This window comes from Balaenoptera musculus, chromosome 2, assembly GCF_009873245.2.
Source record: "Balaenoptera musculus isolate JJ_BM4_2016_0621 chromosome 2, mBalMus1.pri.v3, whole genome shotgun sequence".
Classification (NCBI taxonomy): domain Eukaryota; kingdom Metazoa; phylum Chordata; class Mammalia; order Artiodactyla; family Balaenopteridae; genus Balaenoptera; species Balaenoptera musculus.
The window spans coordinates 5,815,569-5,841,336 of NC_045786.1; the positions used below are offsets into that span (position 1 = coordinate 5,815,569).

Here is a 25,768-nt window from a genome sequence, read left to right on the forward strand (position 1 = left end):
TGAGGAGAGTGAAGATAAATCTCATAGACATGGCAATCCTATTTGTTATAATGTCACATTTCATGGGAATGGTGTCAGAGTCGTGAAAAATGTCTTTAGAAGAAAAAAATTACTTGTGGAAGCTTTTGGTGGGTATAATGTATCAGAGAGAATCCAGGACCAGTGCCTTCGTTTGCTCTTGACATTGGGCTGATTCGCCCAGGTGTCTTTGTTAACGAGTGCGATTTAGGATACTCAACACATACCAATTACCAGCATAACTTAATTGCATTTTATTCGGCACTTTTAGGTATATTAAGTAGTTTTGCTCCATTTCAGTTTGTCCAATATTTGCCTGGATTTTCTATTTCTTTTTAAATAAGTTTTGCAATGAAAGGCAAACCATGATAAACGATAATCAGGGAAATTTGCCTAACACATTAAGGTTTAAAAAATAATTTTTCTTAATGCCTTTTGACAGATGAGCAAAAGACTGGAGGCTTAAATGACTTGCTGACGGTCACTTAGCAAGTAAGTGCTGGTGTCAGAAATAGAATCAGACGCTGTGACCCCAGCACTCCCTCTTTCTCCATTGTCCCAGGCAGACATAGAATAGGCACTGCATTCATGAAAGAATAGCTGTGGCCAATGTCACCACACGACATCACACTGAAATGTGTTCAAGGTTTGTGTTTCTATGTCACTGAGTGCTCTCTACAAACCGATGTAGACTTTAAAAAAAATTTTTTTTATTGGAGTATAATTGATTTACAATGTTGTGTTAGTTTCTGCAGCACAGCAAAGTGAATCAGTTATACATATACATATATCCACTCTTTTTTAGATTCTTTTCCCATATAGGTCATTATACAGCATTGAGTAGAGTTCCCTGTGCTATACAGTAGGTCCTTATTAGTTATCTATTTTATATATAGTAGTGTGTATATGTCAATCCCAATCTCCCAATTTATCCCTCTCCCCATTCCCCCATAACCACAAGTTTGTTTTTCACATTTGTGACTCTATTTCTGTTTTGTAAATAAGTTCATTTGTACCATTTTTTTAGATTCCACATATAAGTGATATCATATGGTATTTGTCTTTCTCTGTCTGACTTACTTCACTCAGTATGACAGTCTCTAGGTCCATCCATGTTGCTACAAATGGCATTATGTCATTCTTTTTATGGCTGAGTAATATTCCATTGTATATATGTACCACATCTTCTTTATCCATTCTTCTGTCGATGGGCATTTAGGTTGCTTCCACGTCCTGGCTATTGTGAATAGTGCTGCATTGAACATTGGGGTGCATGTATCTTTTCGAATTATGATTTCCTCTGGATATATGCCCAAAAGTGGGATTGCTGGATCATATGGTAGCTCTATTTTTAGTTTTTTAAGGAACCTCCATACTGTTCTGCATAACGGTTGTATCAATTTCCATTCCCACCAACAGTGCAAGAGGGTTCCCTTTTCTCCACACCCTCTCCAGCATTTATTGTTTGTAACTTTTTTGATGATGGCCATTCTGACCATTGTGAGGTGATACCTCATTGTAGTTTTGATTTGCATTTCTCTAATAATTAGTGATGTTGAGCATCTTTTCATGTGCCTCTTGGCCATCTGTATGTCTTCTTTGAAGAAATGTCTGTTTAGATCTTTTGCCCATTTTTTGATTGGGTTTTTTTGATATTTGATTGGGTTGTTTTTTTGATATTGATCATGAGCTGTTTGTATATTTTGTAAATTAATCCCTTGTCTGTCGATTCATTTGCAACTATTTTCTCCCATTCTGTGGGTTGCAGTGTAGATTTTTATGTAAAATTTAGCTACAGTCATACCTAATTCTACACCAGTAGCCATGATTGTATGTTTAAAAACATCTAGTTTTTCTTATATTTTCCTGTCTCATGCCATACGGGTAACAGAAGAAATGTCAGTGGATATTAGGAAATGAGAAAAGGGCAGTGTTATTAGTAAACATTTTCTCTGAAAAATTCTCATGTGCTTATCAGGCCCCTACTTTGTTGCCTGAATTAATGTCTTCAATTTCTCACTCCATAGTTGGATCTGAGCTGATATGACTAAGTCAGTTGTCTTTACTGTATATAACATGTACAAAGTACGTACTCTACAAGGCACACTCATTCCTCTCACCACATAGTGTGCATTTTGCACGTAATGCATGCATACACACAATCCTAACAATAAACTGTTAAGAAATACAGCATTGTATGCAGAGGAGTCTAAGTGTTATAAACCATTTCATGTGCAAAACATTCCAGTTGTTCTTTTCTTTCTTTTTAAAGTACTTCCATGCCATTTAAATATATAAAAATATTTTGGTCAGTTTTAAGTTTGCCAAACTTTTGCTTGGAATTGTTTTTGGTTGGTTTCACATTAATTCACTAGTATTCACAGGAATTAAAACTGTACAGTTCAAAGGATACCAGATGATTATTTTTTGATGCCTTTACAAAGACACCCTTAAGGTTAAGTCACCATAATTATAATGAAGTAATCATGTTGAAGGCAGAAAATGGGTCTTGTTCCCTGCTACATCCTAGTGTCAGGTATATGGTAATTAGGCACTTAACAAATATTTGTTGAATGAATGAATAAATGAAGTGATTTTCCACTCACTTACTTTATCTAATTAAGAGCATGAAAAAAAATGTATCTAAATTGTGTCCTTTAAGGAGGTGGGCGAATTTGGCCTGAATAATCAGGGGTAAAGAGCCCATCCACTGCAATCTGCCTTCTCCTCTTTCAGAAACCCTTGGGTCAAATTCCTCTACCTTCCACAGGGAGAAATTTTCAAAGAGAGAGATGTGCTATGTTCCTGCACTTAATTATCATTGTGCCTCTAATCAAACTCTAGGCCCTGGATTTCCATTAAAGCCCTTTGGTTTGTTAAATTGGTAAGTAGAAGAAAGATTGAGGCATAGCACCTGTCTTTGGCCCTCCCAGTGACTCCGAGTTTGATCAGTAAATAGTTAGTACCCAAATACCTTCCAGCCATGTTGCTCTACCCAACTTTCCTTGGTGATGGCAGAATTTTGCTGTCATAAAAATACCTGCAGCTACTCTATAGTACATTGCAGAGAAAATTCCTTGGAGGCGGATGGCAAAAAGACTCTCCATGGGTTATCTTCTTCAATCCCGTATACGCTGTATCAAACCAGGGACAGAGGCAGTGCTGTGGTTATCTGCCACCTGGAAATGTGGCTAGGGTTTTAACAGGTAGTCAAGTTTTAATACGTGATTAAAAGGCATAAAGCCTTTGTGGATTAAAAGCCCAAACAGGAACACGTAAGTGCTGGTGTTCTTTTTCGACAAATGTTGACTTTGGGCGGCTATAACTGTCAAGGGCAGCCCCCTACAATGTTCCCTAGGGTTACATCCACCGCGGTCCACAGGCACTTCCACAGGCCTGTATTTCTTAAAGAGAACAGATGGTTAGGGGAGGGGCCCAGACACAGAAGCAGATTTATCTTGTCAGGCTGTTCTCTCCAGGCAAATGACCTGAAGCAGGTCACAAGTGGTCACATGACAACAGTGTAGTGCAGAGGTGTCCTAAGGTGCTGGCCATTCGTTAACTCTTCCCTCTCAGGGTCTCAACTGCTTCTTTTGGATAGGCATAGAGCAGTTTCGTTGTTGTTGTTTTATGTGTGTGTGCATGTATGTTAAGGTAAAATGCCTTATTATGAATGCTAGTGAAGATTTGTATATCTTTAAAAATATTTAGTTGTTGGTACTTCCCTGGTGGCGCCGTGGATAAGACTCCATGCTCCCAATGCAGGGGGCCTGGGTTCAATCCCTGGTCAGGGAACCAGACCCCACGTGCACGCCGCAACTGAGAGTCCACATGCCACAACTAAGGAGCCCGCGTGCCGCAACTAAGGAGCCCTGGAGGCGCAACTAAGGAACCCACCTGCCACAACTAAGACCCAGTGCAACCAAATAATTAAATTAAAAAAAAAAAAGATTAGAAAAACTTTTTAAAAATTTAATTGCATCAATGGATTGTGGACACCTGGAGATATTTTATTTCGTATTCTCAAATGATAGAAATCCTACCTTTAGGGGGATGAATGAACAGTTTTACAGGTAGTCAAGGCTGAGTGGCAGTCCGGCTAGAAAGCCCAGTGTCCTAAAAAGAGCTGCAGGACAGAGCCAGCATCTTACCTTGCTACCCACAGTCACAGCAGCCTGTGGGTTCAGAACCTTCTCTTTCAAGCCTAAAAATTCCTGTTGTTGTTTTCCTGGAGGCCTTGTTTTCAGGATGCTCTTCTTTTTGTGCGTTGTATGTGCATTCTGTTGCATGAAATACATGTTCTTTTGTGATTTGTCCCCATTATAGAAGCTGAAGTCCTTGCCCTTTCAGTACAGGTCAGATTGTGTGTGCAGCCCAGCAGACCTCAGAGAGTCTGTGAAAGGCTGACCTAGTCAAACGCCAGCCTGGCAACTGTCTTGCTGTGAACACTCACACCAAAAAGCTAACGTTGCCTGCCTCTGCCTCCCTGAATTTTTTTTTCTGTTACTTTATTTGGTTTGTTTTTCCAAATGCACTCCTTTTTCTAAGGCCATTTTCCCTAGTTGCCTGTCCTCTGAAATGTTCATACTTCTAGGTATAGTATCTCAGGCCTGGAACCCTGAATAATCCATAATATAGGGACAGAATGGGTGGCTGTTCTAGAATTGGTCTCAGGATTTTCTAGGATGCTCTGAGTTTGTCTGATGTCAGGTCAAGCTCTCCATTCCATCCTGGGCCATTTTAAAAGGAAGCATTGAAATGGCAGCCAATGAATCTCAGATACTGTAGCTTTACTGTTTAAAAGAAAATACATATACTTATGTATATATACATTTTATGTACCTATACATGTTGTTTGATTTTATGAGGAAGGAGTAAACATATATATATGTATATATATACATACACACACACACACGTAGAGTTTGATTTTATGAACAAGGAAGTCCTACTGTTGTAGAAGTTAACGTTTATTTCACAATTTTCAATGAAAGGTTATGTTCTATTAATGCCAGGCCTCATTTTCTCACTTACCTACATGTCTAAGTGTAAACAAATAGAGTTAGAAAGATTCTTCTTTAAGAATTAGCATGAGCCAGTTCAAGCAGTAGGGCAGGCTAAACGTTCACAGGATACCTTGCCAACATAGTACATGTAAAATAATGAATAAAATGAAAGGGGGGCTTCCCTGGTGGCGCAGTGGTTAAGAATCCGCCTGCCAATGCAGGGGACACGGGTTCAAGCCCTGGTCTGGGAGGATCCCACATGCCGCAACTGGAACCCGTGCACCACAACTACTGAGCCTGCGCGTCTGGAGCCTGTGCTCCGCAACAAGAGAGGCCGCGACAGTGAGAGGCCCGTGCACCGCGATGAAGAGTGGACCCCGCTTGCCACAACTAGAGAAAGCCCTCGCACAGAAACGAAGAAACAACACAGCCATAAATAAATAAATAAAATATTAAAAAAAAAAACAATTGCTAAAAAAAGAAAAAAAAATGAAAGGGGACAAAATATCATATTTTTAAATGCCTGGCTAAGCTGGTAGGAAAGTAAAGGACTTGTTCAGGGGGCAGAAACAAAAGAGAGAGCAGAGAAAATAAGGAGTAAGGGGTGACCTAGAGCTGCCGTTTGCCTGTTTTTTTTTTAGTGAGGTATAATTGATGTACAATATTATGTAAGTTTCTGGTATACAACATAATGATTCACAATTTTTAAAGCTTATATTCCATTTTTAGTTATTATAAAATATTGACTATATTCCCTGTGTTGTACAATATATCCTTGTGGCTTATTTATTTTATACATAGTAGTTTGTACCTCTTAAGCCCCTTCTGCTATCTTGCCCCTCCCCGCTCCCTCTCCTCACTGGTAACCACTAGTTTGTTCTCTATATCTGTGAGTCTGTTTCCTCTTTTGTTATATTCACTAGTTTGTTGTATTTTTTAGGTTCCACATGTAAGTGATATCATACAGTATTTGTCTTTCTCTGTCTATTTCATTAGCATAATACCCTCCAAATCTATCCATGTTGTTGCAAATGGCAAAATTTCATTCTTTTTTACGGTTGAGTAGTATTCCATTGTTTATAGACATCACATCTTCTTTATCCATTTATCTGTTGATGGGCACTTAGGTTGCTTCCGTATCTTGGCAATTGTAAATGCTGCTGCTGTGGACATTGCAGTGCATGTATCTTTTTGTATCAGTGTTTTTGGCTTTTTTGGATCTATATCTAGGAGTGAAATTGCTGGGTCATATTCTAGTTCTATTTTTAGTTTTTTGAGAAACCTCCATACTGTTTTCCACATGACTGAACCAACTTACACTCCCACCAACAGTGCACAACGGTTCCCTTTTCTCCACATCCTTACCAACATTTGTTATTTGTGTTCTTTTTGATGGTGGCCATTCTGACAGGTGTGAGGTGATATCTCATTGTGGTTTTAACTTGCATTTTCCTGATGATTAACGATACTGAGCATCTTTTCATGACTATCTGTATGTCTTCTTTGGAAAAATGTCTATTCAGGTCTTCTGCCCATTTTGTAATTGCAGGTCTTCTGCCCATTTTGTAATTGGGTTGTTTGTTTTTTTGATGCCTGGGGGGTTTTAAAGGACGAAGTGAGAAAGAACTGGGGCTGAATAGAAATAAATCAGAGACATAGCCTCTGCCAGCACATGAAGGGAGTACTCCTCTCACCCAAAAACAACACCCATGTGGCTGGACTCAGTGCAAATCTGGCCCACAGAAGGAGTCTTTGGAGATTATATGTCTTCCTCAGTCTTGTCTTCTGGTGGAGGGGAGGCAGTTGGGAAAAAAGTCTTCCATGAGAATCTATAACCACAAACCTGCACTTACTGAGTTTAGGGGCCAGAATTCACAGCACCTGTGTGGTTCTAAAACCCTCAAATGCTTAAACAGTCACAAAAAGATAAATACGGTATGATTCCACTTGTATGAGGTACCTGTAGTCACATTCGTAGAGACAGACAATCGAATGGCGGTTGCCGTGGGCCAGCGGTGGGGAGTTGGGGAGTTGATATTCCATGGCTATAGAGTTTCAGTTGTGCAAATGAAGAGAGTTCTAGATATCAGTTGCCCAACAATGTGAATGTACTGAACACAACCAAACTTGACACTTCAAAATGGTTAAGATGGTAAATTTTATGTTATGTGTATTTTACCACAGTAAAAATTGTCTTTTAATTTTTAAAAATTTAAAGTAGTCTCAGGTTGGTAATGCCCCCTGACTGCCTATAAGAAACAAACATAGCAAACAAACAAAAGGCCAGGAAAAAACCCCCCAACCCAGGATTTGTAATAATTTCCAAGGAATCTAAGATCACAGTAATATTTTACAAGGAAATAATGAATGAGGGCCAGAAGAACCAACAAACTATATGCTCAGAATGAAAAGACAGTGGGAATTAGATTTATTAAGTACAAGGTTAACATTGTATGCTTAATTTTTTTTTAAAAGATGAAGCTGAAAGCATGTTGAAGGAAAAAGAAATTATCAAAATTAACCAAGGAGATTTGAAAAGTAACCAAATAGAACTTACAGAAGAAAAAATAAAAACTATAGTTCTTAATATTATAAACCAAATTGATAGACTAAGCAGCAGATTGATTCCACTGGAGAGAGAAGGAGTAAATAGGAAGATGGAACTGAAGAAATTACAGCTCAAAGATGCAAATGGATGGAAGTATGAAGTGCAGGTATTAAGATCCTACCTAGATCAACTTATAGTTTACAATGTGAATAATCTGGAAATATGGATGAAGCAATATTTGAAGAGACAATGGCTGAGGTTTTCCAGAAACAATGAAAAATACCCTTCTACTGAGGAATTCCAAGCATACAAAATAAAAAAGAAATTCACACTGAGATAGATCATAGGGAAAATACAGAATACCAGAGACAAAGATGCTAAAAGTCATCAGAAAAAAAAAGACAGGTTACTTCAAAGGAAGCACAATTACTTTGAGTTGATATAACAGCAATAATACATGTCAGATAAAAATGGAAAGGGCTTGGAAAGAATAACTTTTAAATAGAATTATCTATTCTAAGTCACTATTATAAATTATCTATTATATTAAATGATCTCTTATGAATGAAGGAATAAATGCAGACACATGAAATCTAAGCATTTATTACCAAAACAGACCCTCAGTAAAGGAACTTCAAATGATGTACCTCAGGAAGTAAGTGATAATTTAAGGATAAAGATCTGAGATGTGAGAGAAAATGATAAGCAAAGCAAAAAAGCAAAAAAGTTAATCTAAATCTACATTAACCATGTTTTTTAATAATAAAATAATGTCTAATCACTGGGATTTAAAAAAATCAAGTAGGGAATTCCCTGGCGGTCCAGTGGTTAGGACTCCACGCTTTCACTGCCAAGGGCCTGGGTTCAGTCCCCGGTCGGGGAACTAGGATCCCACAAGCCGTGCGGTGTGGCCAAAAACAAAAAAAATCAGGTAGACCCCACATCCTGGAAAATATAGCCTATGACTTAGATGGTGAGTAATTGAGGTTTCTAAAGTTCTTGTATTACTAGGAAGGAAAGAAGGTAAAAATGTTTACTGTATTTTAAAATGTTTAAATTTGATGTGTTAAATATACATGTTAAATTTTCTACTACAACTACTAATAGGATATAAATTGTACACATACCTTCCAAAGAAGTAAAGAGGAAAAATAGAATATGGAGGTGAAAAAAAAACAATAAAAAGAAATCAAGAGGGCTTCCCTGGTGGCGCAGTGGTTGAGAATCTGCCTGCCAATGCAGGGGACACGGGTTCGAGCCCTGGTCTGGGAAGATCCCACATGCCGCGGAGCAACTGGGCCCGTGAGCCACAATTGCTGAGCCTGCACGTCTGGAGCCTGTGCTCCACAACAAGAGAGGCCGCGATAGTGAGAGGCCCGCACACCGCGATGAAGAGTGGCCCCCGCTTGCCGCAACTAGAGAAAGCCCTCGCACAGAAACGAAGACCCAACACAGCCAAAAATAAAGAAATAAATAAAATTTAAAAAAAGAAATCAAGAAATTTTAACGATAACTATGACAAAAAAATGAAATAAGCATATCAGTAAACATAGTCAATGTAAATAAACTGAATTTAGCATATAAAAAAAGAGAATGGGTAAAACTCCAAACCCAACCATATGCTTTTTATACAAGACACATGTAAATTATAAAGACAAACACAAAAAGATTGGTACAGTCACATTAACATCAGCTAAAACAGCTTTTAAAACACTAGTACTGGGCTTCCCTGCTGGCTCAGTGGTTAAGAATGCACCTGCCAATGCAGGGGACACGGGTTCGATCCCTGATCCGGGAAGATCCCACATGCCACAGAGCAACTAAGCCCGTGCACCACAGCTACTGAGCCTGCGCTCTAGAGCCTGCGAGCCACAACTAATGAGCCTGCGTGCCACAACTACTGAGCCCACGTGCCACAACTACTGAGCCCACATGCCTAGAGTCCGTGCCCTGCAAGAAGAGAAGCCACCACGATGAGAAGCCCGTGCACCGCAACGAAGAGTAGCCCCCGCTCACCTCAACTAGAGAAAGCTCGCGTGCAGCAACGAAGACCCAACACAGCCAAAAATAAATAGAATAAATAAATTTATAAAAAATAAAAATAAAAAAACACACTAGTACTTACATTGCGAGATAAAGCAGCTCCATATATGTTGATATAAGTTTCAATTCATCAGGAAGATATAATAATATGTATGCATGTGATAACATAGCTTCAAGATATATGAAGCAAAAACTGAAATATGTACAATCAGAAACTAAAAATCCACCATGAGAGATTTTAACATACTTCTCATAGTGACCAATAGATCAAGCAGTCAAAAAATCAGTAGAAATATAGAATATTTGAACACCGTGATTAACAACTGTAGTCTAAGGGGTATATAGAGAGGATTTATATAATAACAGCAGAATGCAATGTTTTCAAGAACTTAATAAATATTTTTAAATTTTTAAAATATATATTATCTATACTCTTTCGTATGCCTGATATACTTCACACTGTTTAAAAAGAATCAAAAATCATCCTTATTGATTATAAAGGTGCTACATATATTCCATATCATACAAAAGTATATTATCAAATACATTATTTTAAATTCAAAAGAAGCTACCCAAGATTGCATAGCAAATGGTAGAGGCAAGATTTAAAAGCACATGTCTCTGGGTCCAAAGATTCTATTCTTCACACTGCGATGCACTACCTCTGTGACCAGTATCCAGAAACATCCCTCCGTTTTATCAGTACAACCAGAAGATTCCTGAAGATAGCCAAGTATTGATCTCAATAGCACCCCAGCTGCCAGGACAACTGCCTTTACCTTGACGTCCCTCAGGTTCCCCGTTAACACTGGCTTCTCTGTTCTGCCACAATTATAATATGTTTTATTTTTTCTCTGCACAGGATTTTACAGTATTTTTATTAAGATGAAGCATTTTACCAATACGTTCTGTAGGAGCATTAGTTTATTAAATAGCAGACTGTCAGGTCTGATGGTCAGGATTTATCAGTCTGCTAATATGGCTGTATTCCACTTTGCAAGATAGAAGTAATTGTAACGTATTATTAGTCTCATCGGTACTGTGTTAATTCTTTCATCAATTCAATGTAAAGGCCGATGTCTAGCCTTGGCAGCATGGTTAGGCTTCTTCATACAAATAACTGCAGCCAACGTCTGTTTACATAGTCAGTTATTTTGCTGAGCCCTACAGGTCTAATACAATATGAGGGGGTTGAGTGGTGGACCTCAGAAAGACATGTCCATGTTTCAGCCCTCTGAATCTCTGAAAGTGACCCTATTTGGAAAAAGGGTCTTTGCAGACATAATCACGTTAAGGATCTTGAGATGAGATCATTCTGGATGATCTGGGTGGGCATTAAATCTAATGGCAAGTGTCCTCATAAGAAGCAAAAGAGGAGACACAGACAGGCAGGAGGAGGCCATGTGAAGACAGCAGAAATTGAAGTTAGGCTACAAGCCAAGGAAAGCCTGGAACAACCAGCCACTGGAAGAGGCAAGGAACGCTCCTCCTGTAGACCCTTGGAGGAAGCGCAGCCCTGCCAACACCTTGATTTCAGACTTCTGGCCTCCAGAGCTGTCAGAGAATGAATACATTTCTATTGTTTGAGGCCTCCCAGTTTCTTATAATTTGTTACAGAAGCCATAGGAAACTGAGACATAATACCGCCAAACAAATAATATACGCATTACTATTATTTTTTTAGCCGTGCATTTTCCAAAATTAAGGTGATTCAAACCACCAGTCACAACAACACACCTCAACATTTCTATGTGTGTGTTTATTCTCAGGGTGAAAGCCATTCAATTCCCCTTCCCTTTATATTTGCAGATAAATTTATCACTCTTAACTACTGGCAAATACTGAGCATGTGGAATTGGCACCAACTGTGACATCATACCCTGAGACAAACTGGTGACACCAACTGTGAAGCATTATGAAGGATTAAGTAAATTAAAAGAAATGCCTTATGCAAAATACCTAGGATACTGACACAGGGTAGGGACTCAAAAATGGCATTGGTGATTTTTATTAACGTCTATGGTAAAACTTTATATATACTATCTTCCAAGTAGTTAGTAGTTTTTTTCTAGTGCTTTACTGATCTGATGATTTTATTTATTTGATCATTCATGAACCTTGTGATGGTTCGCACTAATTGGTAGATGGTCTGCTTACCTATCAAGGTGTGACATAACTGTTTTGGAGATGTCTGCTCCAGCTTCTTGCAGCACTCGGATAATCTGAAATGGTGCACTTCGATTCCTTCCAGGGTGAATAATAACAGGACAGCCAAGCTTAACCTGAGCATGAGCTGTTGCCTGTAGAACCTTTCTTTCACTCTCAGTCAGAGGCCAGGAGCAACCAATTTCCCCAATAACGCCACACTTGATACTGGTTCCATCAGCTCCATGGAGAATTTCATTAACAAGGACATCAGTAAGCTAAGGAAGAGAATGAAAATTGATAGACTGGATTTTATCAAAATAGAGTCACCACAGTATGTGAATGAATTTCGTCATTCAGTCACTCATTCTTTTAAAAATGTATCCAACATTCATTCAGTTAGTATTGGTCAATGAGAAAGGCATTTTACTGACCAAATCTCAAATTCAACAAGTTACTGTAAAAGAATTTGAAAAAGAATCGATAAATGTATATGTATAACTGAATCACTTTGTTGTACACCTGAAACTAACACAATATTGTTAATCAACTCTACTCCAATATAAAATAAAAATTTTTTTAAAAATCAAAAAAACAAGTTACTCTAAATCAAAGAGTCCATAGTAACTTGCTGTGATTATTTACCAAGAAATTCATGGCTTTAGGAGGCTGCAGAGGAAAAAGTGACTTAATGAGAGTACATTCATTGTACATTCGTTCATTGAGATAAAAATCTGTATTTTAACCTAAGGGGCATCCAGAATGTAAAAAGACTGCCTCTGAATCTGTGTCAACTGTAGCAAGTAATTCTTTAATTTTCTCTTATTCATTCTGTCCTTTATCCTATACAGCAAAGCAAATTCACAGCACGCAATACTAAGATGGTATTTGGGGGCTCATATTGAGTTGTTAGAACAATGTGTAATCCCTGATACCAGGATAGTCTTCAAATAATATAAATGCATAAAAAGGGAAAGGCCTGACTGGAAAAAAAAATGCGGATAAAATTTTGAAATATTAAGTATTTTAAAGATTAACTGACTCTTTGCAAAGACTGCAGCTGACATTCTATGCCTATGAAACAGGCAATGGAAGATACATATAAATATATACATATATGTGTAAACATACATCTAAATGTATATTATATGTATGTATAGAAGGAGAGCACACACACATACAGAAAAGCTTTGTGGCTTATCCTTTCTTTTTGTCCCTGAAAGATTTACTTTTCCTCCTGCCCATTCTTGCTTAAGATCATATTATGACAAAAACAGGAAAATGGATTTTCTTCTACCCCTCCTGGTTTGTAAAAGGAGAAGGAAACATACTCGCAACTGTGCCAAGTCTCTGCCTGCCAGGTTTCACCCGACAGTGAATTTTTATTGCTGGTTATCATAAAATCCAGAAAGAAAACTGAGGTAGCATAACTGAAGCTTCTAATGGAAAACTGAGGTTTACACACAGACTGTGCCACCGCTACCGCGCGCCATGATATACATGAATCTAAGTATTAACCCATTGGGTTTTCCGGTGACCAGTGCATTAAGATCTCCTTCCTGGATGCTTTTTCTTTATGAAATGAAATGTTCCTAATTTAGGTCCCATTGACAGATGCCTTTGCTAGCTAGCAAATTTCTACAGCATGCCTCTGAGCCAGTGACATTTCCAAATGTAGATGACACGTAGGGATAATCCACGTTCTGAAGTTCTGATGATTCTGATTTTACACGCAAATATTGTCCAAGAAATTAGGGCTTTTTACCTGCTCCACTGACATGGCTCTGGTCTCTGAAGAGTGAGTTGCATCCACATAAAACCCAGCTCCGGATATGATGTGGACACCAGTCTCCTCTGCAAGCCGCTTCAAGGTCTGCACATCTCGGCTGATCCCCGTGGTTGTATTTTCCACCAAAGCTCCTCCACCTTTGGCTTTAAAATCCAACAACTCTTCCTTGACGGCTTCCGTCTCCTGATTCAACTGCAGATTCTCTCTATGGGAATAAGGGTTTTTCTGGATCCAAAATAAATTTTTCATTGTAATAGGTTCATTGGAGATCACTTCATGGCACGGAGGCGGTGGGTAGTACGAGCAGTCAAAAGTCATTGTCAAATGCTCGTGGGTCAGGGTGCGGCCCAGTTTGCTTGGCTCCACAAGGCCCAGAACAGTTTGGACTTTCCCACTTAAGGAAGACATTTCTGATGGGACCAGGAGATGCTCTAAAAAAGAGTGTTTTCTGGAAAAAAGAAAAGTGGAATCAGAAAATTTAACACACACATAAATTCTGTCCATAGGGGATGTGAGGCTGTGAACGTATACCAGTATAAGAGAGAGAATCAATGAGACTAGAGATACGACCTCACTTATCATCCTGCCAAAGTCAGAGTCTGATGCTTGTAAATTGCTTAAGTTCACTGCAGCTCTAAGTGACATGCATGGCGTTAAATGTCCCCCAACCACTTCCACTGGGACTCCTCTGCCTGATTTAATCCCAAACTCATCTACTGGAAGTATTTCTTGATATTCAGTTCACATTTTTCTTTTGCTTAATTTTACCTCATTAGTCATAGCTATGCTGCCTTGGATAATTCAAAAATAATCTCCATTAAAAAAAAAACTCTTCATAATCAATAACTTGTCTCAAAAGCAGCCATGTATCAGAACTGTTTCATTTGCCATTTTTCAGCTAAATTAAATATACTGAAGCTACTAATCATTCCATGACTCATTGACTATCCACGTGAACAAATTTCTGTTGAAGGTCCACCATGTAGAAATTGGATATATAAGGAGAAATACGACAAAATCTCTGACTATGACGATTTCACAGATTATTCCCCAAAAAACAGCTGGAGGGAGTACATCTAGGTTTAATAGTGAAAAAACAAAAACAAACAAACCTCTCCATTCTAGATGTTTTATTTCGCCTAGGGCACACCTCAGAAATACGCTTCAAAAATACTGAAAAGCAAAAATTCTTAGGCGTAATGAGCGACTGTGAGTTACTGAAACTGAAGTCTGTTGTCTCTCAAAAGAGCAAATACCTCTCTGTTTATCCTCTGTTTACTTTCATTTGTGACACAAGTTAAGTGTGCACCAAGTTTCTACCAGCGACAGCAAGGACCTGATTCCAAGGCTTTTCATTTCCTAAATGAAGGAATTTCGCTTGGAAAGAAAAAAGACGATCCTGAAGGTACATAGTCAAGGGCATAACCACGGCCAGAGACAGTGTCCCACTGAAGTACCAACCAGACACACCCAGACGGACGGTGGAAAACAATCTGCTGGGAACTGAGTAAAACAGTGTCTTTCAAAGCTCTCACATTGTTCCTTTTTTTTTTTTCCCCCTCCTCTCCTCTCTTTTTAATTGTGGTAAGATATATATAGCATACAATTTGCCATTTTAACAATTTTTAAATGTACAATTCAGTGGCATTAATTACATTCACAATGTTATGCAACCATCACCAGTATCTGTTTCCAAAACTTTTTTCATCACTCCAGACAGAAACTCTGTAAACATTAAGCAATGATTCTCCATTCTCTCTTTCCCCAAGGCTCTGGTAACGACCAATTTACTTTCTGTCCCTATGAATTTACCTCTTTTAGATATTTCATTAAATATTTGTTCTTTCACATTGTTCCTTTAAAAGACATTCTGAAACCATTTTCCCCCTTTGATGGGGGAGGCACATCCCTTTGATGGTCTTCTGAGGATCAGTTTTCCCATCTGTAAATTAGAACAACAATGCACATTTCATAGGCTGCCGTAAGAATTAAATTACATAGCACAGGTAAAAAGACCTGTAAAAGTGCCTGGCACCCAGCACACACCTTCAAGAAAATAGTAGCTTTGTTATGCTCGTTCTGGAAACTATTATATATGTCCTGGGTTATTTCTTTCTAGAGGAAGTGGTTGATTAGAGAAGCGATGGGTATAGGACAAGTCTGTAATAGGTGTAGCGCATACATAAGACAAGGTGAAAATAAATCACGGGTGGAGAAGGGGGAATACTGAGTTATGGGGCCACTTTACATCAAGCCACTACAATGATCTGGAATGCAGGTGTTTGATATATACTAGCGTGCAATGCATAAATGATTGACTTAGACTGTTTGACAGAGAGCTTTAGGACTTGTGGCTAGCATGGCCATTAAGTGTTGTTTGAGGGTTCTTGTCTGCAAGCCAGGCTTCCAAAAGCTAAGTATTTCACGTGGCGGCCATAGCGGAAGAAGATCGTTATCTATTTAGAGAATCACTCTGTAGCTGCCAGTCGCTACAGAGGGCAATATTTTCCATTGATGACGTCTAGGAACTCAGTGTTCGATGCCTTATTCCTTGTTACTGTAGCTAGTTCCTTCAGTTGATGAAATCAAAGTACCATTAATAAGAGACTCAATATCCCATATGGGTTCATTGGTTCTTTCCCTCCTTATGGTTGATGGTCTCACCGATGTGTTCCTGGAGAATCACCAGGGGCCAGAAACTTGGATAAACTGACAAAACACTATCACTTTGACTAGAAAAGTGCCACACTGCATATTTAATTGATATAGATTTGAAAGAGCAATGTTGGTAAGTTTCAAGCTCACAAGCTGCAAGTCTTCGTGAAAAAAAACATCACCTAGGAAATGTCATCTCCTCTGGGAAATTCCTCTAACACTCTCAGGCGGAACTAGTCGGGTGCTTCCTGTGATCACATACAATGTAACCCACACTTAAAAGATAAAAGAAGAACAAACTATAGCCAACACCACTCTATGCTAGAATGTATCTTTTAGCGGATTAAAATATGCAGGTAGATTTCCTAGTTCCTCTGCAGTGAGGGAGCCCTTTTGGGTCTATATTCACCCTGGAACTTGTTCTCTTCTCAGTCGGCAGGCAAGGGACTATTAATGGCCCTCCTCCATAGCGAGAGTACGCAGAATACAGAGGACGGTAAATGGGCAGTAAAAGCTGCAGTGCACAACTGTGCAAACAGGAGTGACGCCCCCCCAACCCATGCAAAAAGGAGGCTTCAGGCATTTTACAGAGCATCCGTGGCAAGCTTCCACACTGCATACGCCTGCACAGAAGGTAGTGGGAAAAGGGTTAGGCAGAGCTATAAACACATTGGCCACAAGCTTTGTTGTACTTCAGGTATGAAATCTGAGCAGTCAGAGAGACTGAGGACAATCTGCAATTACTATGACAGCCTGATCAGAGGAAACAACTCTTCCAATTCCAATGGGTATAGAATTTAAAAAAAAAATAGGACATAGAAATTTAAAGAAAAAAAAAAAAAGAAGAGGAACAGAATCAGAGAACAGCAGTACTGTACCACTGAGCTGGAAAGCAGAGGCAATATGTAGGATTGGTCTTCTTTGAAAACATATGCATAAATGAACTTTTATAAAATGTATAGCAAATTGGCTAAATTACTGGAGTTGGGTGGTGAGTAGGTAGTTTGGGAGCAATTTTAGTTTCATTTCACTGAAATTGTGCCACAGCTGTTTCACCCTCGCCATTACTCTTAAGATTTTTTCTGTCTACCTAGGGTGAAGAGCCATTTCAATTATATTTCATATTTCAGAGAGTAGGACTTCTGGACCTCTGAATATTTTACATATGAATGTATGGAATTTCTTTAACAGCAATATACTGTCCAATTTCATAGACATAAGCCCTCTTCCTGCCCCTACATCTGCTGCACCAGGTCCTAGACCAGATTGGAGATACACGATTTATAATTTTAGAAGCAATGGTGAAATTGGCAAGTTGACGTTTGATGAATTGATTTTCAGTTCACTTGTTCAACAACTGTGTAAGTTCTAAGCTCTGTAATAAATCCCTCGGTCCATTTCACTTATAGTTGTTTCCTTTCCCTAATCAAACCCTAATGGATTAAAAAATGGGAAAGCATTTCAGAGTTTTATGCAGGAGAAGATATGATCTGAATAACCTGGCAACTGTGTGGAGAATGGACAGAAGCGGGGCCAGTGTGCCTACAGAGACCAGCGGGGTGTTGCTGGAATCTGGACAAAATCCAGTGGTGGCTTAGTCTGAGCTTGATGCCAGTGGAGATGGTGAGACAGCAGAAGCAGAAAGAAGTACAACAGATGGAAGTTTCTCACTGGCCTTGCTGGTGCTATAAAAGTAGTATCCCCCAAATAAATGGGCTCCTTAGAAAAAAGTGCCATCTCATGGAAATGTGTGGGCACTTCTATTTTTTTATGGGTTACATCATACGGAACAGCAGTACTCCATAAACGCTGCACTTAAAGCTGACATTTGATTTGTGACTAAAATATTTTAAACACCGCATAATACTTTTGAAAGCTTGTTTGAATACTTCCGTCATGTGCAGGTTCAAGCCTTTGACATGCCTTCTCTCCAACAGCATCGGTCCGGTGGCTAAAAAACAGTGACACAAGGAATTTCTCCTCGCACATGTCCCCACATGTCCACTTGCCCAAATATTTATGGCTAAGTGGTCCTACTGCGTGGAGATTTATAACTTTTCATATTAAACACTGTCCAAAGATCAATAGCCATGTCTGAGTAAGGAGAAAGAAATCGACCACCTCAGTACACAGAACAATAAGGGGACCCAGCAAGCTCTTCAAACTGTGACATAAATAAAACAAAACTCCTCAGAGATACAAATGAGCAACTTGTGTCTGGAATTCAGAGGAAAATGGTGGGTTTCATCCCCAAGTTTTTTGTTTTTTGTTTTTTGTTTTCTATTTGACTAAGGAAGTAAGAGAGACAAACTCGGGATATTTCCAAATCTCAGACAACAAATATGAAGATGGTGGCAGAGATGTACACAGGAAGTGACATTCCTAGAAAAATGCGGTCACAGGCAGGTGTGCTTGGGAAAGATGCCCCCCTCCTCTGGCTCAGCTCTGCTCTTCCCCATCCTGTGCTCCTTGATGAGAACGGTTCATCTAAACCGCTAGGTCAAGTCATTCAAGTGATTATTAAACTCAGAAATTACGTCGGGCTCTTGACCGAAGGGGATGGAGCTTGTGCCTTCGTTGACTCTTTAATTCAGTCAAACGTGTGCTAACTAGTCAACCCTTCAAGTCACACACACTGTAACTCTGGTAAATCGTACTGCTGGCTTCTTGAATCTGTTACCTGTTTAGTCAACAAACGGTAAATATTTTCTCCTCCGTAAAAGAAAGGGAGAGAGGAAGGATGTGGGTGTAGGGGAGAAAGAGAGGGAAAAAACAACATTTCTTTCTATGGAGGTCAGAATACAATATTGCTTACTACTTATCGTAGTAACGTAAGTAATAGTTGTGCAATGTTGGCAAAATGCTGCTGTCTGCAGAACTGAACGCACCTTCGTGTTTTTCTTCATTTGAAAAGCTAAGATCTTAGCTCATCTTAGCCCTTCTTATTCTCAGAAGAAGGTTCCATACTCAGTGCTTTGAGAATGTTTGAAGAGACTTTTTGATTTTGCTAACATACAGTCCTGGAAGAGAAACATACACCAAGTTACTGGATGCAATAATTAAAACTTCTTTTTCTTCGTGAAGAACTCTCTGAGGTGAAGTTAGTTCTTAGCTTATTATAGAGGGCGTTTTTTCTTTCTTTCTTTCTTTCTTTCTTTCTTTCTTTTTTCTTCCATGGATTCCTAGCAATAGGTTGTCTCCTGGATACAACAATATTTTGAGCAAATTGCACAGCTGGTCCTTAACTGTATTTAGTCATTAAGAATCTTAAATTTTGTGCTAATTTTAATTCTTGGCAAATCAAATTAATGTCCTATCCACAAAATATCTATATTCTTCACACAGTTTCATTTGGGAGGCTATTCTTGAGGTGGCTTGGTTTAGTTGGAAGAATGGTCCAGTCAGAGTCAAAGCTCTTGGCTCTTCCTCTAAACAGCTGTGTGACTTTGGGCAAATAACTTAACACTCTGAGGCTGTTTTCCCATCTGTGAAATGAAGGGGTTGACCAGATGACTTCTGGATGACATCCATGCTTCTGTGATAGCCTTTAACTTGAAATGGATAGTATTGACTTTCTAGAAATCATTATCAATGAAGGTTGTACTTTAAGAACAGTTTTTAAAATGTGTATTTTATACAGATATGCATATATACATACACATACACATAATAAGAGAGACAGAATGAATTTCATTCATTAAATATCAATTTCATTATTAACTATGAATAAAGGCTGTACTTTAAGAATGGTTTTTAAAATGTATATTTTAGGGAGTTCCCTGGTGGTCCAGAGGTTAGGACTTGGCACTTTCACTGCTGTGGGCCCAGGTTCAGTCCCTGGTCAGGGAAGTAAGATCCTGCAAACCACGCAGCCAAAAAAAAAAAAATGTACATTTTATATACATGTGAATACTTACATACATGGAAAGGGAGACAGAGAGAGAGAGAATGAATGAATGAATGAATGGATGGATGAATTTTAGCTACTTCTAAGCTTAAAAGAGAACTCTCCAAGAGGCTCGGAGGGACGGATGGTTTGAAAGAACCCTGAACTTGAAGTTCTGGCTCCAATGTTTCCTACCTGTGTAATTGTGGAAAATTTTAAAGCTTACAGTGAGTTGAGTTGATTTCCTCACTTGAAAACTGCAGTAGATCTGCCTGATCTACTGCTTTAGATTTGAAACGAAAAGCAGATAAGATGGTACCTAAAAGCATTACCTAAATTATAAAGCCCCAGACAAATGTCCTGAATTATTATTATTTGCCAAACTTTGAATTCTTTTCCAAATATTTGCTGAGTATCCTTAGGCAAATGAACCTAAACTTGTTCTCTAAAAAAAAAACTAACAAAAAGGGGTTGGAGTTGATGAATCAAACTGAGGCTTTAATTTGCTTAGAAAGGGATTCCTTCACTTGACGCCCATGATCTTTAGAAGCGGATTGACTGTTTCAATTGACATCACAACTCATTGGGCTTTTGGAAATGACCCACTGAAGTGATTACAGCTACAGGAGGTCCTCATTATCTACGGAGAACTGGTACTGGAAATGCCTTTTTAAATGAAGGGACTTCAAACAGTGCATTAGCTGGTCTCCATAGCTGGCTTTCAGTGAACTGTGCTTTCCAATATTCCTGTCCTGGGGCAGCCTCTTTCCAGACCGAGCTAGCCTGTGACTGGCTTTAACCAATAGAATGTGGCAGTAGTGATGCTTATGTCAGTTGGGGACCCAAGTTTTTGGAAGTAGCTTCTGCTTTTGTGCTTTGGGGAACCTTGAGCTGCAATGTAAGAAGTCTGGCTACCCTCTCATGTGGAGAAGGAGAGACCCTAAGACGACATGGATAGTGGGAGAGGCTCCTGAGTCACCCCACTGAGCTCAGCCTTGTGGCCGTGCCTGGGAAGGTACCAGACAAGTCAGTCATCTTGAACATTTGAACCCAGCCAAGATCCCACATGACTGCAGGCCCAGCTACAGCTAACCTGGCAGAGTCTGGCCAACCCACAGGATTATGATTATGGGAGATAATAAAATGGCTGTAATCTGAAACCTGTGGTTTGGGGGGATGGTTTGTTGCACAGCAATGGGTAATCACGATGTACAGAGACCAAAGCTGAATAATAAGTCATATTTAAAGGACTTGATTAAAATTTCAAATTAGAAAAATAAAATATTATAAAATAAGTCAGAATTATCAGTAGGCCGTAATTGTTGGAACAAAAAATAAATTAAAGGTTGGATTTTTAAAAATTAATTGAATGTATAATTTTTCGGATGAAATTAGGTGATATGACATCCTTTACTTGACTTTTGCACCCCAGTGATGAAAAAGGTTATTTTTGCCAAAATATTTCTGAAGACTTTATCATTTTTTTTTTACCAAGGTCCTCTATTAACCAGTTTTATGCTGCGTATTCTCTTTTGAAGCACTAATCCTGATACTATCCATGTTAATTTCTCCTCTTGGGTTGTTAAAAGTCTAATTCTGTCACATCCTTATTTTGGGTTTGTATATATTATAGCACTTCTCCAATATCACTTTTCTCAATCATAACAAACTGCATCTTTTTTTTTTTAATTTTCAATTTTACTTTGCAGTCTATTTGCATCATATCCCTTGATATTGATGACTATTTACAGCAGTCAGCAGAGTTGAAGAAAAAGATACTCAGGAAAACAGGAAACAGGAATGCTTAAATGGGAACTAGTTTTTGAATGGTCAGTTCATTAGTGCGTAGATTTGGTTTCTCTAAACCTCTTAATGGTGGGGATGGGCACTCATAGTGAGTATATCATAGAGTGAAATTTAAAAGTATATCCCAGCAAATGTCACATTGTACTGAATTGATCTATTAAGGGATTTGTCTCCATTTGATTAGGTGCTCTGTGTGTATGTGTGTGTGTGTGTGTGTGTGTTTGTGTGTGTGTATAAGAGGGGAAAGGGGGAAATCTCTCTTTTATCCCCTATACTTACATAGTATCTAGCATTTGGTTTGCACCTGTGAAACTGGACTGAACTAAATAGAGTCATTTGTTTATGCCCTAATGAGTGAAAGAGCAAAAAGTTTTATCCTAAAATGAATAAGGGAAAATTTACTATAACTCTATCATTCCAATAAGATTAAAATCCCCCCCCCCCTTTTTGTTGAAGTTTGCAAGTGGAAAGGGCATATAATATGTACAACTATACTCCAAATCCCAATGGATTATCCCACACATAATTACTTTTTCCTTTATATACAAACAAATGTGACAGTCTGGTTTAAATTATGCCTTCTTAGTGAGAAATGAAGACAGAAGTGGCCACATACATAAAATTCTCAAGCCTACAAACTAAACCTCAAGCATGATGTATTTTTTAAAAATAATTGCCAGTGGATACAACATAATGGAAAACTGTCCAAATTTCAAATAGCTGTCCAAATATCAAATAAAATACTTATTTGGAATTGCTGCTGCCAGATAAGCTCCAAAACATGGTGGCAGAGAGGGGAGTTGATTTCAATTTTTGTGTGAACAATGCTTAATAATAAAAGTACTTAAAATGTATACCACATTTAAGGAACCTAACTTACACTTGAAACACAACTAACCATTTGGAATTTGTCATAGATAGAAATCTAGCTTCAAATTAAAAAAAAAAAAAGCTTTCCATTCTAAATGGCAAGTGAGTCCTAAAAGTTAGCGGAAGTGGGCACATTTTTGGGGATCCAGTAGAAAGTATGAGTTGGGAGATGGTTAAAACACAGATGGCTCATTCACTGTCTGGCTTGTGAGAGATGAGTGATAGCATAGTGAACATGGTGACATATGGCTCTCCTATACATAACCCTAGCAAAGTGCCAACTTGCCCAACTTTTCTGAAAAGCAGTTTAGCAATATGTAGCTAGAGTTTTTAAATGTTATAGTGCTGCTGGGGATCTGTCTTCAGGAAATATTTAGATACCTGTAAAAAATATTTATGCCCAAAGTTTTCTTTTTGGCATTATTTAGAATAGTGACCAAAATATCCAATAATATAGGAATGTTTCCCTCTATGATGGAACATTATGCAAACATTCAAGTTATAGTTTCAAAAAATATTTAGGGATAGAAGAAAATGCTCATAACATGTGAAAGAAAATACAAAACTGTAAATTTATGGTGAATGTATATGGCTACATATGAGTAGAACTTAAAATGTATTGTGTATCTTGGGCAATAGACAGTAAAGATAGATAATTTTTTTCTTCATTACAATTTAATGTTATGTTCCAGTTTTTTAATGTATATCTCTTTCATTTATATCATTAAAAGGGAGTAAAATGAGAAAAGGTCCATCTTACCAGTGTAAACCTATCCTATTGTATGCCTATACTGTTGTCACCTGTAAAATAATAGAGTACAGATTTTGGTTTATTTATTTATTTATTTTTATTGAAGTATAGTTGATTTACAATGTTGTATTAGTTCCTGGTGTACAGCAAAGTGATTCAGTTATACATATATATGTATATTCTTTTTCATATTTTTTCCATTATGGTTTATTACAGGATATTGAATATAGTTCCCAGTGCTATACAGTAGGACCTTGTTGTTTATCCATTCTATATATAATAGTTTGCATTTGCTGATCCTAAACTCCCAATCCAACCCTCCCCCTTCCCCCCTCCCCCCTCCCTCTTGGCAACCACAAGTCTCTACGTCTGTGAGTCTGTTTGTTTTGTAGGTAAGTTCATTTGTTCATTTGTGTCATATTTTAGATTCCACGTATAAGTGATATCATATGGTATTTGTCTTTCTCTGACTTACTTCACTTAGTATGATAATCTCTAGGTCCATCCATGTTGCTGCAAATGGCATTATTTCATAGAATATAGATTTTGAATCCTCAGCTAAGACACACAAAGATTTATTAACTCAAGAGCTATTTCAGATTCTTCTTTATTATCACAGAATTGCTAATTGCCAGTCAAGCCTGAGATTTGATATTGTTCATGTGCAAATACTTCTGATCAAATTACATGCCGTTGCAGTGGCTATGGTTCGCTTTGATTACATTCAAGCTCTTTGACCGAGCCCTTCATGGATTGAACTTGACTCTCGTTGAAGCCCTGGAGCCCAACGAGAATTTTGGAAAAGCTTCAGCAGCCTGAATAAATGTTATCACAGTCAAGCCACTCAAGGACCACAATCCCACTATGTAATACACTCCTATGTGTGGTTAGGGATGCAGATGGGGGGGTAGTCAATGAGTCATTTCATAGGATATGTCAGAAATTATGAAGAACGGGTCATTTATTTATAAGTGAAAAAGAGGGATCAAATGATATAAATTTTAAGTAAAGATAAACCATATAAGGGCAAAACCATAAAATAATCTTTTTTCAAGGAAGGTTGACAGCCTTTGACAGGTTAGCAGAAAAACAAAAAGATGAAATAAACATAGTTATCTATCCACTGGGTCCCCCTCCAACTTGTTCTCCATAGACTAGGGATCCTGATAAAACATAGATTTGATCATTTCTGTCCCTCCTTCAAAATCCCCTAGAAGTTTCCCATTGCCCTTGGGATACAGTCCAAAATACTTGGCATAAGCTATAAAGCATGGCATGATCTGGTTCCTTCTCCCATCATTTCACTCCACTCTACCCTTTCTCCCTGACCCCTCTCCTCCCCGGCCTTTCAGTTACTCAAAAATGCCAGCCTCTTCAACTCAAGATCTTCCTACAGACTCTAAAGTTTGTGTTGTTTTCTCCCCCACTGATTTTGTGGCTAAATTCTCAACTCAGTGTCATTTCCTTATAAGCTTTCTCTATTTTCAAGCTTGTGTGGTCCTGAGGGCACCTGACTTGGTCCTAAGTACATTCTCCTTTCCCGCCCCTCCCCCCTTGTCACAATGCACTTCAGGTACCTTCTCCTATAGCTCCATCCACCTCTCTGCAGAAACCTCCACAAATTAACCCTTTCACATCCAGCTTCTCCATCCTTTTAAAAAAAGCCAGTTATCATAGATTCCATAAGTATTTCTTAAGCATCCCCTAAGTGTAAGATCCTGTGCTTGGCAGGTAGAGCCTATGGGAGATACTCAACATGCTTGCACCTGTCTCAAGGTCTCTGAATGTGTTTCTGCCTCTTTTTTTCTGAGCTAACAAATCCCACCTACTCCCACTCCGCCTCCTCAACCCTTTTCCTATCCTGGCTAACTTGTACTAGGCCTTCAGGATGGGGCTTTGGCATCATTTCTTTCTTTCTTTCTTTTTTTTTAAAGGACCTTGAAATGCTGAAAATGACAATCTTTTTTTTTTAAGTATTTTTTAAATTTTTAAATTTATTTTTGGCTGCCTCGGGTCTTATTTGCGGCATGTGGGACCTTTGTTGAGGTATGCGGGATCTTTCGTTGCGGCGCACGGGCTTCTCTCTAGTTGTGGCATGCAGGTGTTCTCTAGTTGTGGCACGCAGGCTCCAGGGCACGTGGGCTCTGTAGTTTGGGCACACAGGCTCTACTTGAGGCGCGCGAGCTCAGTAGTTGTGGTGCGCGGGCTTAGTTGCCCCGCAGCGTGTGGGAGTTTAGTTTCCTGACCAGGG

The 25,768-nt window shown here is 38.7% G+C and overlaps 1 protein-coding gene across 1 annotated transcript in view; it reads right to left on the minus strand.

Moving 5' to 3' along the window:
* PTER (phosphotriesterase related) overlaps positions 1-25,768 on the minus strand; it is a 66,575-nt gene that overhangs the window by 15,604 nt on the left and 25,203 nt on the right. The window contains exons 2-3 of the mRNA XM_036843195.1: positions 13,526-13,997; positions 11,773-12,038 (exon numbers count right to left, since the gene is read on the minus strand). Coding sequence (XP_036699090.1) covers positions 11,773-12,038; positions 13,526-13,957 — 698 coding nt within the window. The 5' untranslated portion in view covers positions 13,958-13,997. The remainder of the gene's footprint in view (positions 1-11,772; positions 12,039-13,525; positions 13,998-25,768) is intronic.